The 21,663-nt window shown below is 40.3% G+C and overlaps 2 protein-coding genes across 4 annotated transcripts in view; one reads left to right on the forward strand and one right to left on the reverse strand.

Moving 5' to 3' along the window:
* Positions 1-5,073, reverse strand: part of FANCD2 (FA complementation group D2) — a 51,453-nt gene extending 46,380 nt beyond the window's left edge. Inside the window, exons 1-6 of one of the 3 annotated variants that reach the window (XM_065933169.1) lie at positions 5,018-5,073; positions 3,533-3,625; positions 1,610-1,750; positions 1,006-1,073; positions 714-817; positions 258-318 (exon numbers count right to left, since the gene is read on the reverse strand). In XM_065933169.1, coding sequence (XP_065789241.1) covers positions 258-318; positions 714-817; positions 1,006-1,073; positions 1,610-1,750; positions 3,533-3,596 — 438 coding nt within the window. In that variant the 5' untranslated portion in view covers positions 3,597-3,625; positions 5,018-5,073. The other 2 variants (XM_065933171.1, XM_065933170.1) reach the window with 2 other exon arrangements.
* Positions 5,074-5,147: 74 nt separating this feature from the next.
* Positions 5,148-21,440, forward strand: EMC3 (ER membrane protein complex subunit 3). The gene is made up of 8 exons (XM_065933173.1): positions 5,148-5,458; positions 10,161-10,218; positions 10,589-10,682; positions 12,553-12,657; positions 13,375-13,456; positions 15,440-15,519; positions 16,301-16,383; positions 20,784-21,440. The coding sequence occupies exons 1-8, from the start codon at positions 5,304-5,306 to the stop codon at positions 20,910-20,912; spliced, it is 786 nt and encodes a 261-aa protein (XP_065789245.1). The 5' UTR covers positions 5,148-5,303; the 3' UTR covers positions 20,913-21,440.
* Positions 21,441-21,663: the final 223 nt, after the last annotated feature.

Raw genomic sequence — 21,663 nt, forward strand, 5'->3', positions numbered from 1 at the left:
AGCATGAAGCTTTACAAAACAGGAAGCAGAGGCTGACCGAACAAACAAGACTTCAGGATATAATACGCTAATCAGCTCAGTCCAAACCACAGATGTTGCTCTCCAGATTCATCTCAGCAACAGGGCTGTGGGAAACTGCTACAAATTCAAATGCTCCTATTAACCCTGCTCTATCCTGTGCTCCAGCCATTTATACTTGGGCATACACCACAAATCAAATCCATGAGATGTTCACACAAAAAGTGGCACAGCCTTACCTGTAATATGTCAATCCCCAGAAGCAGTTTAATCAGGCTCTTACAGTAAGATGTACCCATGCTGTTAAAAAAAGAGAGAGAGATTTGTTTTCTATTTTGTGTTACTGTTTTTATTATCCTTTGGCATAAAATTGGTTAAATATCTAGTTTTTTAGGAGAAACTATCCTGTTAGAGAAGAAATACAGCACATGAGAAGACAGCTCTTAAGTCACAGAGAAATAAAGAGTTGAAATTGTTACCAACAGAGGTGACATACATTCTAGAAAACATTCTGGATTCTTAGTCTCAGTATCCTGAACTTAATAACTTAAAAGTTAGGCTAAAACTCTGAGAAAAAGAGAGCTATAAATCAAAAGCAAAATTTAAAAAAAAAATTGCATTCTATCTAACCTCCCCACACCCCCCAATCCAACTAGTGTAAAATTTCGCCAAGACTCAATGACTCATCTCCATACCTGGTTTCCTCATCCTGCAGACGTTCACAAGACAAAAGGCAGTTCCTGAAACTGTCCTGGTCCTCAATGTAAGACTCCAGGCTACTAATGAACTCGTCTATTATCTTGGTAACATTAAAAAAAACAAGAGTAAAAAAAAAAAAAAAAAACAAGAGTAAAAATTTTAGTTTAACATTTGCTGTGGGTTAGTAAAAATGATTCTAGCACATTCAACCTAATGCCAATAACTTTAAATTCCCAATTGAAGAGTACTGCTGGCAAAAAAAAAAAGTACTAGGGAGAAAATACATACTGTGGGATAAGAAGGATGTTTCCTCAGAGTCTGAAAGAGTTTCTTTTGGAAAACGATTTGATCCACAGCTATGAGAAAAGAAGACTAGTTGGTCCCCAGTGTCTTGAACACTTCTGACTATAGTCTCCCTTTCCTAAGACCTACGTTCCTGTCTGATGAAACCAATAAAGGTATTCTCAACCTAATAAACCCACAGCAAAACAGAATTAGCATTAGCAAAGGATAGCCACTAAGTATTAAAAAAAAAAGATGCCATACCCTTAGCTGATTGGAATAATCTATGCTCCCAAAGTAGGGCCTTATATGGCTTTATTTAGAAATTTTCCTCTGCAATTATTCTAAACCAGATAAATACTCTCTGGGTATTTATTTTGTCATGAGGAAAAAAAGTAATACTATATATAACATTCTTTCTTTTAAAAAAAAAAAGAATTAGACATACTTTACTTAACATGCATTAACTAAAATGTAATTTCAGTTTCATCCTTGTCTCAAGACAGATGGTGCTCCCATTTCTAATCTTCACTGCCTCTCTAGAAAATCCGTTATTCAGTTCTGAGCCCTTTCACTACACCCAGAGAAAAGATTTTCATTAAAATATTACCTAGTTGGTTCTGACTCTCTCCTGTTTTAAGAGTAATTCCTGATGTCTTAAGAAACTTTACAAAGACACTGTCATTTTCTTCAACTTCATTGTGAACATGAGATTTCTTTGTCTTTTTGGAAAGTGGCTGCTTCCTGGCTTCTGAAAATAGAAAAAAATTTCAAGAATACAACAAAGAGTAGAACAAAACTTTAAATGTAAACCCTAGAACAATAACCCTAGGATAATTGATGGGTTCCTGAGAGACTATACTGGAACTGATGCTGCAGTGAAATTTTATCTCTAACAAGGGTCAACAATAATGGCTTGCAAACAAAACAATTAACAAACAGAATTATTTTCACCTATCGAGTTTTCTTTTGAAGTATTCAAAATATGCCACCTCTAACAAGAATAACCATAGAAATGTTTTCCACCCAAATTCTAAAGCAGTCAGGGTCTCTCATGTACTCTACAAACCACTACATTAGAATCATTGAGAAGCTTACTGGAAGCAATATTCTTCCAATTTTCTTAGGTCACATCCCAGATGTACAGAATCAAAATTTCAAGGCTGGAGCCTGGGAATCTAAATTTTTAATAATTTATATTCTGCAGGTAATAATCCTTACTCGCACCGAAGCTTGAGAACCAATGATCAGGATGCAGAGGTAGAAAGAAAATGGCAGATTCTCCTACCTCATACCTTTGAGTACAAAGTCCAGACTGATTTCATCCCAAAGCTTTAAACCCATGAGAAGTAATTTTAAAAAAATAAACAAAAACGTACGTGAGGTTCAGTACAATTATCTACTCTCCTCCCTTAATGAAGCAATGTTAGAATTGCCTTAATAGAGTGGATGAGTATAATATACAAAAGACAATCAACTACTTCTCATAGAAATACTTAGGGCTTCTGTCAATTGCATTCTCATTATAGACAGACTCTGTCCTTTTTCTTTGCCTCTGGTGTGTTTGCTTTGATATGATGCTATTCCTTTATATATCACCATCACAGTATTTATTGAGATCATTAATTTTTTTAAGGGAGGAAAGATGACCATAGTTTTTAAAGGGTTAGGGGCTTCCCTTGTGGCTCAGATGGTAAAGAAGCTGCCTGCAACACAGGAGACCCAGGTTCAATCCCTGGGTCAGGAAGATACCCAGAGAAGGGAATGGTTACCCACTCCAGTATTCTTGCCGGGAGAACTCCATGGACAGAGGAACCTAGTGGGCTACAGTCCGTGAGAGTCCCGAAGAGTTGGACACGACTAAGTGACTAACACAACAACAATAGGATGTTTTGGGCTTCCCTGGTGGCTCAGTTGGTAAAGAATCCATCTGCAATGCGGGAGATCTAGGTTCAGTCCCTGAGTTGGGAAGATCCCCTGAAGGAGGGCATGACAACTCATTCCACTATTCTTGCCTGGAGAATCCCCAAGGACAGAGGAGCCTGCTGGGTTGCAGCCCATGGGGTTGCAAAAAGTCAGATACGACTGAGCAACTAAGCACAGACTATGTAGTTATCTTTGTGTTCCAGCACCTAAAGGATGTATGATAGGTAAGTTCTTATGTATACAGATTCCTCTTATGTGGAGACTGAAACTCACAGACTATAAGTGAAAGTGAAGTCGCTCGGTCGTGTCCAACTCTTTGCAACCCCATGGACTGTATGTAGCCCACCAGGTTCCTCCATCCATGGGATTCTCCAGGCAAGAGTACTGGAGTGGGTTGCCATTTCCTTCTCCAGGGGATCTTCCTGGGCATGCCCAAAGTCATACATGCAATTAGAGGCAGAAATTCCAAATCTCCTGACGCTGGATTCTGTGTGTCCTACCTGTTAAGCCTTGATGACTCCAACACTTCAAAGGAGGAACTTTATATCCCTTTTAGTGCCTCACACATTTGCTACAAAAATAAAGCAATGAATGATTAGACACTTACCAGAGGTATCTGCTGTCAGGCTCTCTTTATCCTCTGACACTGACAGTCTTCTTTTGGAAATCATTCTGACCAAAGTCTTCTTCTGATAAGTTACTTTGCAGAACAAATCAGAGAACATAAGTTAGTCTGTAGAAGCTAGATAAATTCTGAGAAGTTAAAAATATTAGCTCGAAGAAAATAATTAATGCTCTATCCAAAACCAAAGACTTTACAAAATGCTATCTAAAGCCAGATCTTGAGAAAATTTCAACTCCTCTTTCTAGTCAATACTTGCTTATTTTCACGACTTGTTTACCTAGTTGCTTCTTTAGCCAGATCACTTTTCTCTTGCTGAATAACAAAACCCACAGTTCTCTGACATTAAAGATCCTTCACCATTTAGCCCCAATCTACTACTCCTTTAACTCATTAATCCAAAACTCCAATGTTGGGGCCTGGGCTAGGTGTTGGGGTTACATCTGTGAACGAAAAATGATTCCTGCTGCAACTGAAATGCTGTTCTCTGCTTGCAAATTACTCCTTCTCCTTAAAGTCTCAATCAAATGTCCTCTTCCTTAAAAACTGGACTCCTATCCCCAAAGGAGATTACTCCTCCAGCTTTTCTGCTCCAGAGTATGTGTAAGAAACCTTAGGACACACTAGACTGAGGGGCTCCTTGAGAGCAGGAATCCAGTGTTGTTTATCTTGGGTATCCCTAGGGCCCAGCATGGTACCTAGCATTAAAAAAAAAATTCTGAGAATATTTGCTAAATGAGAATGGCTGGTAGGAAGGTAAATACTAATATCTAACAAAAACTATTAAGTCTTTTATATCTAATACTTCGTTTCTTTCTCACAAAACGTTTTGAGGTAGGTACCATTACTCTCAAGACGCCTGAGTTCAATCCCTCGGTCGGGAAGATCCCCTGCAGTAGGAAACGGCAACCTACTTCAGTATTTCTGCCTGGAAAATTCCATGACCAGTGGCAGAGCTGGGATTCCAATTTAGCAATCCGGCTCCAGGACCTGTCTGTCTCTTAACTACCACCCAATATATAATTCCAACAATATTTACCATTTACTACTTACCAAGAGTCATGCTAAGCATTTTATCCTTTGCCTCATTTACTATTTATAAGCATTATAAACCATTCTACAGAAGGAAAAACTAAGACAAGTCATGGCCTCAGGACTTCAGGGAACACGCTCTTAACACGTGCTAATCCGTCCAGCAGCCTCAAACCCGGGGAAACCAGGACGGCTGCCTGGACTAGGTTCTCCGGGGAGGGGCGGGGGGGAGGGGAATGGGGGTAAAGTCTCTCCTCGCTTCGTCTTTTTAACGACTCAGGAAGGTACCTGGAGGTATTATCCCGCGACTAGACAGCTGAAGAAGCTGAGGTTGAGGGCACGGAGGCTCAGAGGGAAAGGCTAGACTCTGCTGGGACCGAGAAACCAGGCCGTAAGGTCGCGAAGCCTCGAGAGACTACGACCGCTGCCCCCACTCACCCACAGAGAAGGCATCGCCGGCCCTCCTCTTCGACTTTCCCGCCCGGTACGACGCCACACTGACGCCACTGCAGCGCGCCCTCGTCGTGACGTGAAACATCCGCGCCGGAAGTGGGCGGCCCGGCGGCCCGGCTGGGGGCAGGATTCAAGGGACACCGCCGGCGTAGGTCCGGGGCTCGCCTGGTTGAGGGGCGTGAGAAGGCCCAGAGGCGGCCTCAACTACGACCCGGTTCCCAGACGGAAAGAAATCAGGTTACACTCGGCCGGGAGCCCACTCACCGTGAAGATGGCGGGGCCGGAGCTCTTGCTTGACTCCAACATCCGCCTCTGGGTAGTCCTGCCCATCGTCATCATCACCTTCTTCGTGGGCATGATCCGCCACTACGTGTCCATCCTACTGCAGAGCGACAAGAAGCTCACCCAGGAACAAGTCTCCGACAGGTCAGCGCCCTCCCCTCTCCGGCAGTCTCACTCTCTCGTGACCTTGGGCAAGAAAGTACAGGGGTTATGTCAGTTTGCCCGGCTTCATCAGGCCCCCACTAGCTGAGTTTCCTTGGCTGAGTTACCCCTGTGTTTCACTTGTTCATCTGCGAAGTGGGGATGATAACTGGACATGCCTCATGGAGCAGGAGTGGGGACTAAATTTTAGATGATGTCTGTAACAAACTTTCCTCTAGATATACGGTATAAGTTTCCATGAGCTTGAATGATCACAAATGGGACATTTGGTTTCATAAATTAAGGTTTTGCTGCCTCAGAAGTTACTAAAATTTTTCTAAAATGTGTTAAACCAAAATTGAGAAATATATAAATGAAAAAACATTAGACCATATTTGGGAATAGAATGTATGTAAAAAGTGACTCTTAAGCTTGTAGAATATAGTGACATTTCGGAAAGGAAGAACAAATAGATCTTTAAGAATGTGAAACTCCAGTTTGAAAAATACTGACTTTGAAAACTAGAGTTTTATTTTAAGAAAATGTTTTTCACTTGCAAATTATGACTGCAGAAGATAAGCTTTACCTTTATCACCAGCTGTTGTCTTGTTGTGCTTAGCCGAGCAGGGTCTTATTTTTAGATACTAATGGAAATAAAAATGCAAAATTCAAAAATTCTTGTAGAATTTGCAGACCTTAGGAGAAACTGAGTATTTAAAATATATAGGATAATTTAAGTTGGCCTTATTTCAAGGTTTAAATGCCTCACATGATTCTCAACCCCACTTCTGCAAAATTGCTCAGCAATATAAATAGAGATCTGTCTGAATTTCTGTTCAGCCTGTGGAAGTCCTGAATTCTCTATAGTGAACAAGGTTTTCTTGATGACTTACTATGTGCCCTGCACTGTGCTGTATGCTGCTGCTGCTGCTAAATCGCTTCAGTCATGTCCAATTCTGTGCGACCCCATGGACAGCAGCCCACCAGGCTCCGCTGTCCCTGGGATTCTCCAGGCAAGAACACTGGGGTGGGTTGCCATTTCCCTCTCCAGTGCATGAAAGTGAAAAGTGAAAGGGAAGTTGCTCAGTTGTGTCCAACTCTTAGCGACCCCATAGACCGCAGCCCACCAGGCTCCTCCGTCCATGGGATTTTCCAAGCAAGAGTACTGGAGTGGGGTGCCATTGCCTTCTCCGGTGCTGTATGCTAGGGGGTACAAAATATGACAAGACCCTACTCTCGGGGAGTTTTAGTCCAAGTGATAAAACATGCCAAGAGAAAATAGGAAATACTATTATTTTAGTGCTCAGGGTATGCTAACTACAGTGGTAATCACCTTAAGTGACATATGTGAAAAATTGAGCTTAAAATTCTTTATTATTTGCTTTTTGCTCTTTAAAAAACTGTGGTAAAATACATATAAAATTTTCCACTTTCTTTTTTTTAAATTTATTTATTTTGACTGTGCTGGGTCTTCATTATTGCACAGGCTTTTCTCTAGTTGCAGTGAACAGGAGCTACTCTTTACTCGCAGCCCGCAGGCCTCCCGTTGGGGTAGCCTCTCGCTGCAGAAGACTGGCTCTAAGTGTGTGGGCCCAGTAGCTGTGGCACACAGGTTTAGTTGCTCTGCAGCATGTGGGATCGTCCCTAACCAGACTGAACCCATGTCTCCTGCATTGGCAGGCAGGTTCTTTACCACTGAGACACCAGGGAAGCCCCACTTTGACTGTTTTTAAGTACACAATTCAGTGCCATTAAGTACATTCACCTTGTTGTGCAACTGCCTCAACTATACACTTCCACAATATTTTCCTGACCCCTAACAGAAACTCTGAGCCTATTAAATAGTAGCTCATCTCCTTCTCTCCCAACTCCTGAGACCCACCATTCTATTTTATCTCTAGGTACTTCATATAAATGGAATCATACAGTATTTGTCCTTTTGGGTCTGGCTCATTTCATTTTGTATAATGTATGCATGGTTTGTCCATGTCGTTGCAAGTGAATGGACTTCCTTCTTTTTCATGGCGGAATTAATATTCTGGTGTGTGTGTCCACACATATATCATGTTGTCTGTATCCTTTCAGGATTTTTTTTTAATTATTACTTATTTGGGGTTGTGCTGGGTTTTCTTTGCTGTGTGCAGACTTTCTCTGTGTGCAGAGAGCGAGGGCTGCCGTCCAGTTGTGGTGTATGGGCTTCTCCTTGCTGTGGCTTCTCTTGTTGCAGGGCGCAGGCTCCGGGGCGTTTGGGCTTCAGGAGTTGCCGCACTTGGGCTCCAGAGCTCATGGGTTTCAGTAGTTGTGCACAGGCTTAGTTCCGCATGGCGTGTGGAATCTTCCTGGACCAGGGATCAAACCCCTGCATTGACAGGTAGATTCTTAACCACTGGACCACCAGGGAAGTCCTCAGGGTTGTTTCTGTATCTGGGCTATTGTGACTAATACTGCAATGAACACAGGGTTGCATATATATATATATATAATGTGATTCTATTTTTATTTTTTTTAAGAACCTCCATATTGGTTTTCATAAAGGTTGTACCAATTTACAATCCCACCAACAGGGGTTTCCTTTCCTCCCTCCTTTTGCTTTTAAGATAAAGATTAAAATACAGTGGAACCCTTAAAAAAGAAAGGAATCATGCATGTCACATGGTCACAACATAGATGAACCTTAAGAACATGAGGCTAAACAAAAGAGACCAGATACAAAAAGGTAATATCCGTATGATTCCACTTATATGAAGTATCTAAAATAGTCAAATTCACAGGAACACAGAGTAGAATGGCGGTTACTAGGGGCTGGGAGATGGGGAATGGGGACGTTATTGTGCAATGAGAATAGTTTCAGGTTTGCAGGATGAAAAAGTTCCGGAGATCTGTTTCACAACAGTGTGAATATGCTTAACACTACTGAACTGTGTGCTTAAATGTGGTTAAGATGGTAAATTTTATGTTGATGTTTTTCACACCAATTTTTTAAAAATAGCACTGAGACTCACAGGTAGTCTAGCTCTTGCCAACCTCTCAAGCCCTGTCTCACCATGTTTCTATAGTCCTCTTTCTTCCAGCCATATGGCGTTTTCCCTGGTCCAGAAACAGCAGCGCTTACTCCTGCCTCAGGGCTTTTGCCCATGCTCCAGTTCTTTGCCAAGGTTGTCTCTTCTCATTAAGATTTCAGCTTAATCATACCCCCTCAGGAAAGCTTTCTCCAAGACCTTGACTTCTTAGACTTGGTCACATCCCCCTGTTAACACACTCACATTATCCGTCTCTCTTTCCTGGTATGTAACAAATGGATTTGATATTTATTCCTGTGGTTATTTGGTTAATGTTTTTTCTCACCTACTAGGCTTTAACCTTCTTGAGATACTTGCCTCTTTTTTTTGGCCGCAGCATGCAGGATTCCTGACTAGGGATCCAGCCCATGCCTTCTGCAGTAGAAGAGCAGATTCTTAACCACCAGACCTCCAAGGAAGTCCAAGATACTTGCTTTTTGATCGCTGTTATTCATGTCACCTGCCATGGTACCCAGACGCTCGAAAAGTATTTGTTCAATGAGAATAAGCCTGTTACTGTGTATAATATCACTGGAGGTGTAGGGATTTAAGGGACTCACCCAGGATCACATAGATAACAAGTGGCAGAGCCGATATTCGAACCCATCTGTCCAACTCCAGAGCTTAAATTTCTACTCATTATTCGAGACCCAGTGCTACTTAAACTGTCCATGGTAAAGGACGAGTTTTGGTTTTTTAACTTTCAGTCTGTCACTGGCTGGTGCTTTGGTAAAAATTTTTGATCACATATCTGGATGTTTGGACAATGTCACATACTATAGAAATTTCTAAACCTTTAGTCTCAGTGTCTGTTCTCACCTCATCACAGACCAGCATTGCAACACAGGCCAGATTTTGAATAGCTTTAGTTCCAGCTCCCGGGGAATGGAACATCTCACCTCTCAACTCTTTAGGCTTGTGTCTACAGTGTTCTGTTTTGTTTCGCTTTTCAAGGAGGATTTCCATTAAGGAGGTTTTTTCCTCCCCTCATTAAAACAACTTTTGAAAACCCAGAAAAATTAGCATTTTGATCTCTTCTGTTTGGTGTTTGTTCTGACTCCGCCCACTTGGTACACTTTGTTATCTGTAAGGATCAACTATGTTCAAATATCACCAGATAATTTCATTTATTAATTCAGTAAGTGTTTACTGAGAGCTTACCAACATCTGCATCCTGAGTAGAATTTGTATTTGTTGTCTTTCAAGTAACAACCCTGTCAAGCCCTGTAATCATTTCTCTGGTTTTGTGTTTTTTTTAAACTTCCTTCTTTTATCCTCACCCTTCCTCCCTTCTGCCCCCAGGTCTTTTGAGAAGCATCCAACTGCTACTCTTTTTACTCAGAGAAGAGTTCCTTCTTAGCTCATTATAAAGTAAGAAAAAGCATAATGTGCCTTCCTCAGAAATCTTTGTTCAGAAAGAGTCACTCCTGAAAACTTCTTGTGGAAAGCTGTGTTGGGTTAAGTATGTCCTGTTGGTGTTAAGGGCACTTGTATTTTGAAAAGTTTCCACACAGAGCTATTGCCAAATAGGCCTTCTCTTGTGTTTAAATAGGTTTTCTACTTTATTCTCTCATTTTCTTCTAGAGTTTCACTTTTAAAAATCTCATTGTCTTGGTTTGGTTTGTTTTTTTTTTTTTCCCCTTCAGTCAAGTCCTAATTCGAAGCAGAGTCCTCAGGGAAAATGGAAAATACATTCCCAAACAGGTACTCATTTATCTTTTATTACAAGCTCCACGATTCACTGTTGAGGACAGTAGATATCTGAATGTTTTATAAGGGGACTCTTTGGGGAAAGCTGAAAGCAGGCAAGTCAGTAATTAAGCTGTGGCCTAGTGGTGTTTGCTGTCATTTTGACCTTGCTCTTCTTGGGAAATTGTTTTCAAATGTGACTCAGCTAAAGTGTCAGGTCGGCTGCCAAGTAGGCTGCCAGCTCTGAGTGTAATAGCATATTCCACGGGCCTTCTGACTAAACCTTGGGGGAATAATTTGACAATGTTCTATGTCACAGTTTTTTTTTTTGTTTTTTTTTTTTTTGTCACAGTTTTAAGACTTAAAAAGTTCTTTTTTCTACTAGTCTTTCCTGACACGAAAATATTACTTCAACAACCCAGAGGATGGATTTTTCAAAAAAACTAAAAGGAAGGTTGTGCCGCCTTCTCCTATGACTGGTATGTTTATTCCCCTCTCTCATCTTTAAGGAAGATTTTTAACATGATGGGGGGATGAGCAGGGAGGATGTCCTTTTATTTGAAATTTAAATGGTATAAGACAGTAATCTGAGGGAACTTAGGGATCATCTGATACAGGGATCTACAAACGGGGGATTCTCTTTCAAATAAATCTTATACCTTGAGAACTCCAATGTATAAAGTGGAATTAAAAGCAAGAGCTCTCGGCTCAGGGGACGGGGAGTAGGGCCATTGTCCCCTGGTCTCTCCCCTTTGCTGTTCCTCAAGACCCAGGGTTCTGAGGGGCACGGCTGGAAAGCATTCCAGTCCCAGGTCCCACCCAGTGCAATCCTGTTGCTGGCAGATGACTCCCAGATTCTGCCTAAATGCTTTCCTCGGTGATTCATTTCCTTGTCAGACATGATTGCTTGCTCTCCCCCTACAGTTTTTCCTCTAACAGATTTCTTACTTCCTCTGATCCCAGTCATGTGAAAAATACATCATCTTTAAAGTAAAACAAAAATAACATATTATTTGGTTTTACTTATCCATTTATTTCAGTACCTATTTCTTTAGATTAGATAACCAGTATCATAAACCCAGGCAGAAGGTACTGGAATTGATTTCAATAATAAGTCTTTTAGCAAATCTATAAGAAACAAAAGACCAATAAGTATATGGAAAGATATTTGACATCACTAAAATCAGTGGAATGCAAATTAAAACACGGTATCCTTTTTAACCTTTTAAATTAGAAACGATTGAAAAGCTTGACCACAACCCACTCCAGTATTCTTGCCTGGAGAATCCCATGGACAGAGGAGCCTGGTGGGCTACAGTCCATGAGGTTGCAAAGAGTCAGACACGACTTAGTGACCGGCTACACACAAGTTTTTTCTTAAACTGGAATTTGAGGGCCTTCTATGGGAATGTTAGATTGACCCTGAAGAGTACTTCTCTTAAATTCAAATGCGTTTTTCATCTAGTGAACCAAAAATTTATCTTTAGTAATACTAATGCCATCACTTTGTGCGGGGAGATGAGTAGGATAGTAGAATTTTAAAGCATACTAGTTAATGTAGAGTATTAGCAATGAAACATTTTACTTTGAACTAACAATTTCTTTGTCAAAACATGTCCTTTCTCCTTAATTGATGATGTGAAGTTATGAAAGCATTTATTAAAATATATTACATACTCAGCTTGATAAAGAAGAATGATTTTTTTTTTTTTTTTAAAGAAAAGCTTGACCAAAGCTGTTACTGTCAAGATCATGGAAAGTGAAGTCCTCTTACTGTTGCTGAAAGTCAGTTTTCTAAGAGTTTCTCTCACAGAAACACTTATACAAATTTGCAGATTTATGTACAAGGAAGTTGTTGGCAACATTTTTTTTTTTTTTTTTTTGCCAATAAACAATGTATTGGTCTAACCAGACGTGATGAGTGTGACCACAGTGGACGCCTATGCAGACATTAAAAATAATGAGCCATATTACGCCAATATGGAAACATAATATGTCACAATATGTTAATTTTTTAAATTAAGAAGCAGAATAGTAAGCATAGTATCCCTTCATGTATATATATACAGAAAGAAACTATTGTGTATATATACATATATACATGTATAGGTATATATGTACATTTATATTGACATATAAAGATAGAAGAATATACAATAGTTAAAAGTGTTTAGACATTAGGCAGAGGAACTCTCCACATCCTGTGTTTATATGTCGTGTGAATTTTTTACAATGAACTTGTATTACTTGTATTCATTTTATCAAGTAAATTTAAAAGTTACAAAAAACAAGGAATAAATCCCTACCAACAGTGGTAACAGCTATTGGTTGCTTGTTTTTCTGTCTTAGATCCCACCATGCTCACAGACATGATGAAAGGCAATGTCACCAATGTCCTGCCTATGATTCTTATTGGCGGATGGATCAACATGACGTTTTCAGGCTTTGTCACAAGTAAGTTACAGACTCAGAAGACTTCAGGTTTACTTCATCTTTGATCCTTTCCCATGACCCCACTCAGAAATCCAGGTGCTGCTGACATACTGCTGTTCCAAGTCCTGTGTTCTCGAGTGGAAACTGATAACAGTTCTTGAACAAAAAAAATTGATTATGCTCTGATTTCCCGGCTCTTATCCCAAAGTGTTCATACATTCACGACGCAGATGCTTTTTTACTAAGGGACTCGAACAAGTGGCTGACTAATTTGCATCCAAAATTAGTTTTGTGTCCTAGTGAGTAGGAGGTAGGGAAGCCTGTTTCTGTCTTGACTTCATTTTTGAGGTGTTGGGTCAGTCGCTTGTCGATTTGTTTGAGCCGCTTTTATTTAAATGAACTTGGTGTCTCTGGAATGTCGTTCTTTGTGCATATATATTCCACTTCGGGTTTAACAGACTTGTACTGTTTTCTTTTCCAGATTTTGGGGCACAGCTCAGTTTGAGCCCCTACTTCTTAAGCACTAGACAATCTGGTATTGTTCAAAGAACTAGAATCGAGTGACTTTTGAGTGTTAATTCTTCATAAAGTGACATAAGTCTCTTTGTGGAAATAAGTTTCTAAACACTGTATGGTACAGAGTTCTCATCTCCTCAGGGAGATATGTGCATCACACTTATTAAACTGTTCTACAGAGGAAGCTGGCATGATTCTGAACTTTTTCTTTCTTTTCTGCAGCCAAGGTCCCGTTTCCACTGACCCTCCGTTTTAAGCCTATGCTACAGCAAGGAATTGAACTACTTACATTAGATGCCTCCTGGTAAGGACTTTCTTCTATTGAGTAAAAACACCAACCAAAATCTAAAACAGGGATCTCTTTAAACAACAGGATTTCCAGTTTGCCTGCTTCACTGGAATAGGTTTTTGGAGTTCTTCTCATTGAAACTCCACTCAATGCCACAGATTATGGTAACTTTTACATGAGCTTTCTTGCAAAAGGAGAGAATGTATCAAGCTCTTTCCCCTAGCTTCTTGGGTCTTAAGAGCTCAAAAAAGTAGATGTGTCCACCCCAAAAAAAGTTAAAGGCAGGAATTCTGGACAAAGCAGGCTTTTTAACAATAAATGCCCTGGGGCTTATGGAAGTGGATGTTGGTATTATTTGTTTCAAAATACATTACTTCAAATAACAACATTAATCCTTTTCACTGGTACCAGTCACTGTGCTAGATACAGTCCATATATTATTTTATTCTCACAGCAACCCTATCAAGTGGAGTCATTGAGATTTGACCACAAGTCTGTCCAAATCCAGCACTTGTGTCTTATTTACCGTTCTGCTTTTTATATCAGAGTAATAAAACCCCAAATATGAAGAGCTCTCAGGACAGTGCTACAGCCTCTGGAACACAGGAATGCTTCTTCATGTGGTCTCTCCAAGATTATTTTGGCTGTGGCTTCCCAGAGACTAGCATCTAATGGAAACCAGACAGGGACTTCCTTAGTGGTCCAATGGTTAAGCGTCCACCTTCCAATGCAGGGGTCACGGGTTCAGTCCCTTGTCAGGGAACTAGGATCCCACGTGCGGCAGGGCAACTAGGCCAGCACACCATAACTCGAGAAGCCTGCCCACCACAACAAAGACCCAGCGTAGCCAAAATAAAATTGAGTAGGCTAGAATAAAATAAAATAGCCAGACAGCAGGAGGAGGAGAATGGGCAACGGGGGTCACCATTGCCGATCTTGACTCACTCCGCAGTTGGAGCAGTCTGTGTTTGTTTGGGAGGGACACGATAGACCCGGCACTGGGAGAGTCTTGGGCGTGCACACTTCCCCAAGAGGAGGAAAGCTATACTTCCTACGAGTAGCACAGCTGTTAAACTTTGACCTTCCAGTCTCCTGTGGGTAAACACAAACTTCATGGGCTGGAGAAAAGCGTTTTATTTTTGTCAGCACCTGGACCAGTAAGTTTCTGACATGCTCGTGTGGACAAAGGAGCCTGGAACCACATGTGAACTAGCTTACCAATCCGAAAGATCATGTACAGATGAGTGTGACCCAAGTATTGGAATGAAGTGTGGGTCCTTTCCCTCTGTATCATTTCTTACACTCATTTTAGTTTTTTATTATATGCAAACATAGTAACTTCATTGGGGCAAGGTGGGAAACCTAACCTAAGGAGAGCTTTGGGATATAGTTCAAAACTTGAAATGGCTTGTCCAGCCACCGCAGTCTTCAATATGAAGCCTACTAACACTTGTGGTTTCCTTAGAGAATGGGATTCAGGACAGGAAACCTCTTTCAATTTATATCTTACGAACTTCAGTATTATTTGCAGTTATTATATACATCAATAACAAGTGTGTGTTGTTGTCATGATTACAAATAATAAATGGTTTGAAAACTGACTATGTAGGCAGAATAATTAAACAAAACTCGTGTTCCCTGATAAAATGAAGCCCACCAGTTGTGAGTTCAGTTCCTGCTACTGAATGCCAAAGAAGGAGCTGTTAGCCTCCATATATTACCTCATTTTACCCTCATGGCAACGAAGTGAGTGGAAGAATTGAGATTTGACCCAGGTCTGTCCACAAGGCTCAGCTATTTGCCTGCAGAGAGCTATAACTATTAATATTTGTAACATGGCCTCCACAGCGTGTGTTTCTTCTTTGGTTGTGCTCTGGATGACTACTGCCTGACCCCAGGTGATTCCTTTATATACTCTGAACAACTTTGGGTGGTAGAAATGTATGAACTAGTTTATCCTGAAATAACTACCTACATTGTTTCACTTTTGCTTCCTAGGGTGAGTTCTGCATCCTGGTATTTCCTCAATGTATTTGGGCTTCGGAGCATCTACTCTCTGATTTTGGGCCAAGATAATGGTAAGAGGCAGTTACCTCAATAGCTGAGTCATTCATACCAGGGCCAGAGTGATTATGTAGGCTGTGTTGTATTGAACAGAGTGAAATATGGTGCTTCATTCCCTAAACTTATTCCTAAGTTTCTGAGGTATTCTGAAAGAGTCTTAAACATCCCAAGGTCAGACTGAAGATCTGAATTCTCCTCATTAATCACGGGGACAGTATTTAGTTATGCAGAGTCTGATACCCTCCAATGAGGGATCCAGCACCAGCAATGTAAGCCTGTAAATGTAAGCCTGAAGCTGAGAGAAGGCTGGTTTGACCAGTTTGCCCATTGACTAGAGACCAGTACCAGTCCTGGCTCTCTTACTTAAATAGCTGGGACCCTGGGTAAGTCACTTAACCACGCCAGTCCTCTGCCTTCCTGTAAAATAGGGACCTTAATAACTGACTTCTGGGTTTGCTGTGAGTAGATAAGGTAGATACATGAAGCACTTAGTGAAGTACCTGGCATATTGGTGTTGCTCAGTAACTCATAGCTATTGCTCGTGTTATTTAAATTTGAAATAAAGTTTAGAGCTTCCTTTAGTTAATCTTCTTTCTCCTGCTGTTATCACGTCCATTGTTTGCAAGAGGTAAAGTGACTTTCACAAAGTGTGTGACCAGGCCAGTCAGTGAACTGTCCGTGGTCCTCTAACCCACTGCCAAGCATCTGTAAGTGCTGTGTGAGGACCACGCTTCCCTGAGGGTCCTGGGTGCGGGCTCTGCCCTGGCACTCACCGGGCTGTGTCTCACGCTGCAGCTGCTGACCAATCTCGGATGATGCAGGAGCAGATGACTGGAGCAGCCATGGCCATGCCCGCAGACACCAACAAAGCTTTTAAGGTACACTCACTTCTCTTCCCAGCTTCGCCGAAGCTCAAAGGTGTTAGTAGAGTTACTTTTTTTTTTTTTTTGACTTCTTTTTTTTTTTTAAATATTATTTTATTAGTTGGAGGCCAATCACTTTACAACATTTCAGTGGGTTTTGTCATACATTGACATGAATCAGCCATATAGTTACACGTATTCCCCATCCCGATCCCCCCTCCCACCTCCCTCCCCACCCGACTCCTCAGGGTCCTCCCAGTGCACCAGGCAAGAGCACCTGACTCATGCATCCCACCTGGGCTGGTGGTCCGTTTCACCATAGATAGTATACATGCTGTTCTTTCAAAACATCCCACCCTCACGTTCTCCCCCAGAGTTCAAAAGTCTGTTCTGTACTTCTGTGTCTCTTTTTCTGTTTTGCATATAGGGTTGTCGCCACCATCTATCTAAATTCCGTATATATGTGTTAGTATACTGTAATGTTCTTTATCTTTCTGGCTTACTTCACTCTGTATAATGGGCTCCAGTTTCATCCATCTCATTAGAACTGATTCAAATGAATTCTTTTTAACGGCTGAGTAATATTCCATGGTGTATATGTACCACAGCTTCCTTATCCATTCATCTGTTGATGGGCATCTGGGTTGCTTCCATGTCCTGGCTATTATAAACAGTGCTGCGATGAACATTGGGGTGCACGTGTCTCTTTCAGATCTGGATTCCTCAGTGTGTATGCCTAGAAGTGGTATTGCTGGGTCATATGGCAGTTCTATTTCCAGTTTTTTAAGAAATCTCCACACTGTTTTCCATAGTGGCTGTACTAGTGAACTAGAGTTACTTTTAAAGATGAATTCCCTGAAGTGAGTGTGGTATATATATGGTTCCATCATTTTAATACATTTAATACATTTTAATACATTTAGCAAAAATGTATTTGCATTTACATGTCTCATATTCCAGAGACAGAATCATCTGATAAGTAAGTTAGAGATTCTTGGTACTTTCGGTGGTTTTTAAATGCTCACCCAATTTAATCCACAGTGTAAATGAAGTTATAAAGCAGCCCAATCAGAGATGCCAGGTAGACATTTGGAATATTTTGAACTTTTTTGGACCCTGATATAAATTTCATTCAGTAAAATCTAAATTGGGAATACCTTGGCAGTCTAGTGGTTAGAACTCCACATTCTTTAACTGCCGAGGGCCCAGGTTCAATCCCTGGTGGAGGAACAAAGATCCCAAAGGCCATGTGGCTTGCTCCCAAAAAAATCTAAATTATTTGAGCCTTTCATAAATGATTCTTGAATTTGTAAAATCCAATATAATTTTATACAGCAAAATCTCACTAATTTTTCATGATGAAAACTAGAAATAGAGAGGAATTTGCTTGATGAAAGATACCTATGAAAGACCCACAGTTAACATACTTATACTGGAAGCTTTTCCCCTAAGGGTAGGAACAAGACAAAAGATGTCCACTATGACCACTTCTATTCAACATTATTCTAGATGTTCTAGCTAGGGCAGTTAGGTGAGAAAAAGAAATAAAAAGCATCTAGATTAGAAAGGAAGAAGTAAGAACTTCCCTGGTGGTCCAGTGGTTAAGAATCTGCCTTCCAATGCAGGAGACTCGGGTTTGATCCCTGGTGAGGGAACTAGGATCCCACATACCACAGGGCAGCTAAGCCCACATGCTGCAACTAGAGAGGCCCATGAATTGCAATGAAGACACAGTGCAGCCAAAATTTAAAAAAAAAAAAAAAAAAAAAAAGTTTTAGAAGTAAAACTGTCTTTGTTTGCAAGTAATGTGGTCTTTTACATAGAATATCCTAATAGGAATCCACCAAAAAACTATTACATGTAATACATTCAGCAAGATTTTCAGAACTCAGTCATAGTTCTACACACTGGTAATAATATGAAAAATAGAAATTAAGAAAATCATTCCATTTACAATAGTATCAAAAAGGATGAGAATAAATTTAACAAAACAGCAAGACTTATACCATGAAAACTGAAAAATATTGCTGAAAGAAACTAAAGAAACCCTAAATAAATGCAAATATATCCATGTACATATTATCTTGACTTACTGTTATCGAGATGGTAGTACTCCTTGATCTGTTGATCTACAGACTCAAAATCCCACCAACTTTTCTTGCACAAATTGGCAGTCTGATCCAGAAGATAATACGGAAGTGAAAGGGCTTCAGAATAGGTGAAACAATGTTGAATAAGAATGAAGTTGGAAGAATCAAGACTTCCTGATCTGAAAACCTACTTCTGAGCTATAGTAATCAAGACTGTGTGGGACTGCCGGATGTACAGACTTGCAGATCAATGAAATAGAACTGATATTCCATTCAATAGGGACTTCCCTTATGGTCCAGTGGTTAAGACTCTGTGTGTTTCCAGTGGAGGAGGCCCAGGGTTGATCCCTGACCAGGGAACTAAGATCCTATATGCTGTGCAGTGCAGCCAATAAATAAAAAAAGTTTTGTTTTTCTTTCTAAAGAATTGAGAGTTCAGAAATAAACTCATACATATAGGTCAAATGATTTTTGAGAAAGGTGCCAAAATAATTCAGTGAGGAAAAGAATAGTTTTGCTGTTTATTGCATACAGAGTTTCTGTTTCAGGGGATGAAAAATTTAGAAATAGTGGTGATGGTTGCACAACATTGTGAACCTAAAAAATGCCACTAAATTGTATACTTAACAGTGGTTAAAAATGGCACATTTTGTTTCATATGTATATTAATATTTACCACAATAAAAAACATTGTTAATAAAAGTTTTTAAATGGGTCAAAGACCTAAATATAAGAGCTAAAACTAGAAAGCTCGTAAAAGAAAACATAGGTGTAAATATTTGTGACCTTAGATTAGGCAATGATTTCTTAGATATGACATCAAAAGTGTAAGCAACAAAAGGAAAAATAGATAAGTGGAACTTTGTCAAAATGAAAACTTCTGTGCTTCAGAAGACACTGTTAACAAAGTGAAAAGCCAGCCCATAGAATTGGAGAAAGTGTCTGCAAATCATACATCTGGTAAGGGTCCAGGATTCAGAATAAAGAGCTCTTAGAACTCGACAATAAAAAGATGATCCAGTAAAAAGTTGGCAAAGGATATGAATACTCATTTCTCCAAAGAAGACGAACAAATACCCAATAAGCTAAGCACAGGAAAAGATGCCCAGCATCATTAGTCATCGGGGGTTTTTGCAAATCAAAACTTCAGTGAGAAAAAATAAAAACTTCAGTAAGATACCACCTTGTATGGTTATAATAAAAAAGATGGACAGTAACAAGTGTTGACAAGGACGTGGAGACATTGGAACCCTGATACGTGCTGGTGATTATGCGGCTGCTTTGAAACACAGTTCTTAGCCTTTCCTCAAAAAATTAAACACACTTACCATATGACCCAGCAATTCTGCTCTCAGCTAAACACTCAAGAGAACTGAAAACATATTTTCACACAAGAACTGAGTACAAGAATGTTCAGAATACTACTGATAATAGTCAAAACTAGAAACAATCCAAATGTCCATCGTCTGGTGAACAGATAATGCAATGTCTAGACAATGGAATGTATGCAGTGGAATATTAGCCATAAAGAAGAATGAAGTGCTGAATCATGCCACAACAGAGAGGAACCTTAAAAACATGCTAAGAGAAGGGAACTATAACCAATATCCTGTAATAAATCATAATGGAAAAGGATGAAAAAAACTAAATGTATAACTGAATCACTTTGCAGTATGGCAGAAATTAGACAACACTGTAGGTCAAGTATACTTCAATGAAATAAAGGTTTTTTTAAATGTTAAGTGAAAGAAACCAGTGACAAAAGGCCACATAGTGCATCCAGAGAAGATAACAAGATTCAGAAAATGAAGTAGTAGTTGCCATGGTCTGGGGAGGGGATGCTGTTTGAAATAGAGGGAGTCTGCCGTGACAGAAGTGTTCTGGAACGCCACAGCAGTGATGGTTGCACATCTGTATGCATACACTAAAAGCCACTGGAGTGCACACATTGAAGGGATGGATTGTGTAAAATATTATTTTTAAAAACCCATACCTCTGAGCTAACATTTATATCACACATTAAGTTTCGTAGAGCATTTTTAAAGACCTACTAATTAAAGGCAGAAGTAGTCAGCATTAATAGAATACTTGAAAAATGTAATTAGTTGCCAGCTCCAGGGACCTGAACAGATTGTTTCTTTCTTAGCCTAGTCTCCTGTCTGTAACTTAGGGGCGGGGGTGGGTGAGGGGACAGCAGCACCTCCCTCATAGGATTGAGTGAGCGTCACATGTGCAGAGCTTGATCCCGCTCCAGGCCTGAGCATATCAGCACTGCTCCTATAACAGCCCTTCTCTCCCGGCCCCCTTGTTTCTCTTCCTTTGCAGACAGAGTGGGAAGCTCTGGAACTGACGGATCACCAATGGGCACTGGATGACGTCGAAGAGGAGCTCATGGCCAAAGACCTCCATTTCGAAGGCATGTTCAAAAAGGAATTACAGACCTCTATTTTTTGAATACCAAGCAGGGGCTAGCTGTGTCTGGAACTTGGAGTAGCGCTTAACCTTACAACTTTCGTTTGAGCTGGAGCCTCTTGGAATGAAAAGGGGGGTGCATGAGCTGGCAGGGGTGCAGCAAGGATTGTTCTTGTCTGAGGCGGGCTCCCCTTCATGTTTGAACCCAGGGGAAACGTGAGGAGTGAATGCTGGGTGACTTGCCCAGAAACAGCTATTTTTTAAATATTTTAAATGTTCCTTCTGGTGACTCTCGTAATAAAAGTAAGAGAAAGGGGGGACACTCAAGCTAGTGATAATATTAAAAAACGGCAAAAATTCAGTCTATGGAAAAGCATTGTCAATTAAACCTAATTATTACGTGCAGTCATTCTGACACCTAAACCTCAGTAAACTCCTATTTTCTTGGAATCCAAACACCCTGCATTTCACCTTAAATTTTTTGTTAGTATTTGTATAACTTCCCTTTCACAAATAACACATTTTCATTGTTGAAAATTTAGAACCAATGGATAAACAAAATGAAACTCTCTGTGTTGTTCATTTTGCGCCTGCAAATGACATGAAAAGCAAATGTGTCAAAACCTGACTCAAGCTCTTTTCCAGAGTAAATACCCAGGGCCAGGACAGACTTAGCAAACCTTCTCTCTGTCTTAATACTATCAAGTAAAAATTGGTGACCCTGAGACACTGCCAACTCCTCAAATGCCTTTGGGATCCTCAAAGACTTCAGTGGTTAAGTAATGTGAAATCT

Source organism: Muntiacus reevesi, chromosome 4 (assembly GCF_963930625.1).
Source record: "Muntiacus reevesi chromosome 4, mMunRee1.1, whole genome shotgun sequence".
NCBI lineage: Eukaryota > Metazoa > Chordata > Mammalia > Artiodactyla > Cervidae > Muntiacus > Muntiacus reevesi.